The 231-nt window shown below is 66.7% G+C and overlaps 1 protein-coding gene across 1 annotated transcript in view; it reads right to left on the reverse strand.

Annotated features, from left to right (window-relative positions):
- LOC104528756 (thyrotropin-releasing hormone receptor) overlaps positions 1-226 on the reverse strand; it is a gene marked incomplete at its 5' end in the record, with an annotated part of 6,407 nt that extends 6,181 nt beyond the window's left edge. The window contains 1 exon segment of the mRNA XM_029086173.1: positions 1-226. This exon segment is cut by the window's left edge and continues 443 nt beyond it. Within this exon segment, the coding sequence (XP_028942006.1) occupies positions 1-226 (226 nt within the window).
- Between the last annotated feature and the right edge of the window lie 5 nt (positions 227-231).

The following is a 231-nucleotide window of genomic DNA, read 5'->3' on the forward strand; positions in this document are numbered from 1 at the left end:
GCCGGCCGGCTTAGCCATACCCCCAAGAGCCCCCCACTTCCGAGATGTTGGGCAGCCCGGCTGCCAGCAGCACGATGAGGTCGGCCACTGCCAGGCTCACCAGGTAGCAGTTGGTGGGGGTCACCATGTGCTTGGTGCGCAGCACCACCAGCACCACCATCACGTTGCCCGCGATGCCCACCCCGCAGATGAGCAGGACCAGCAGGATGGTGACCACCTGCAGCTCCAGGG

This window comes from Antrostomus carolinensis, unplaced genomic scaffold, assembly GCF_000700745.2.
Source record: "Antrostomus carolinensis isolate BGI_N321 unplaced genomic scaffold, ASM70074v2 scaffold39017, whole genome shotgun sequence".
NCBI classification, from domain to species: Eukaryota; Metazoa; Chordata; class Aves; order Caprimulgiformes; family Caprimulgidae; genus Antrostomus; species Antrostomus carolinensis.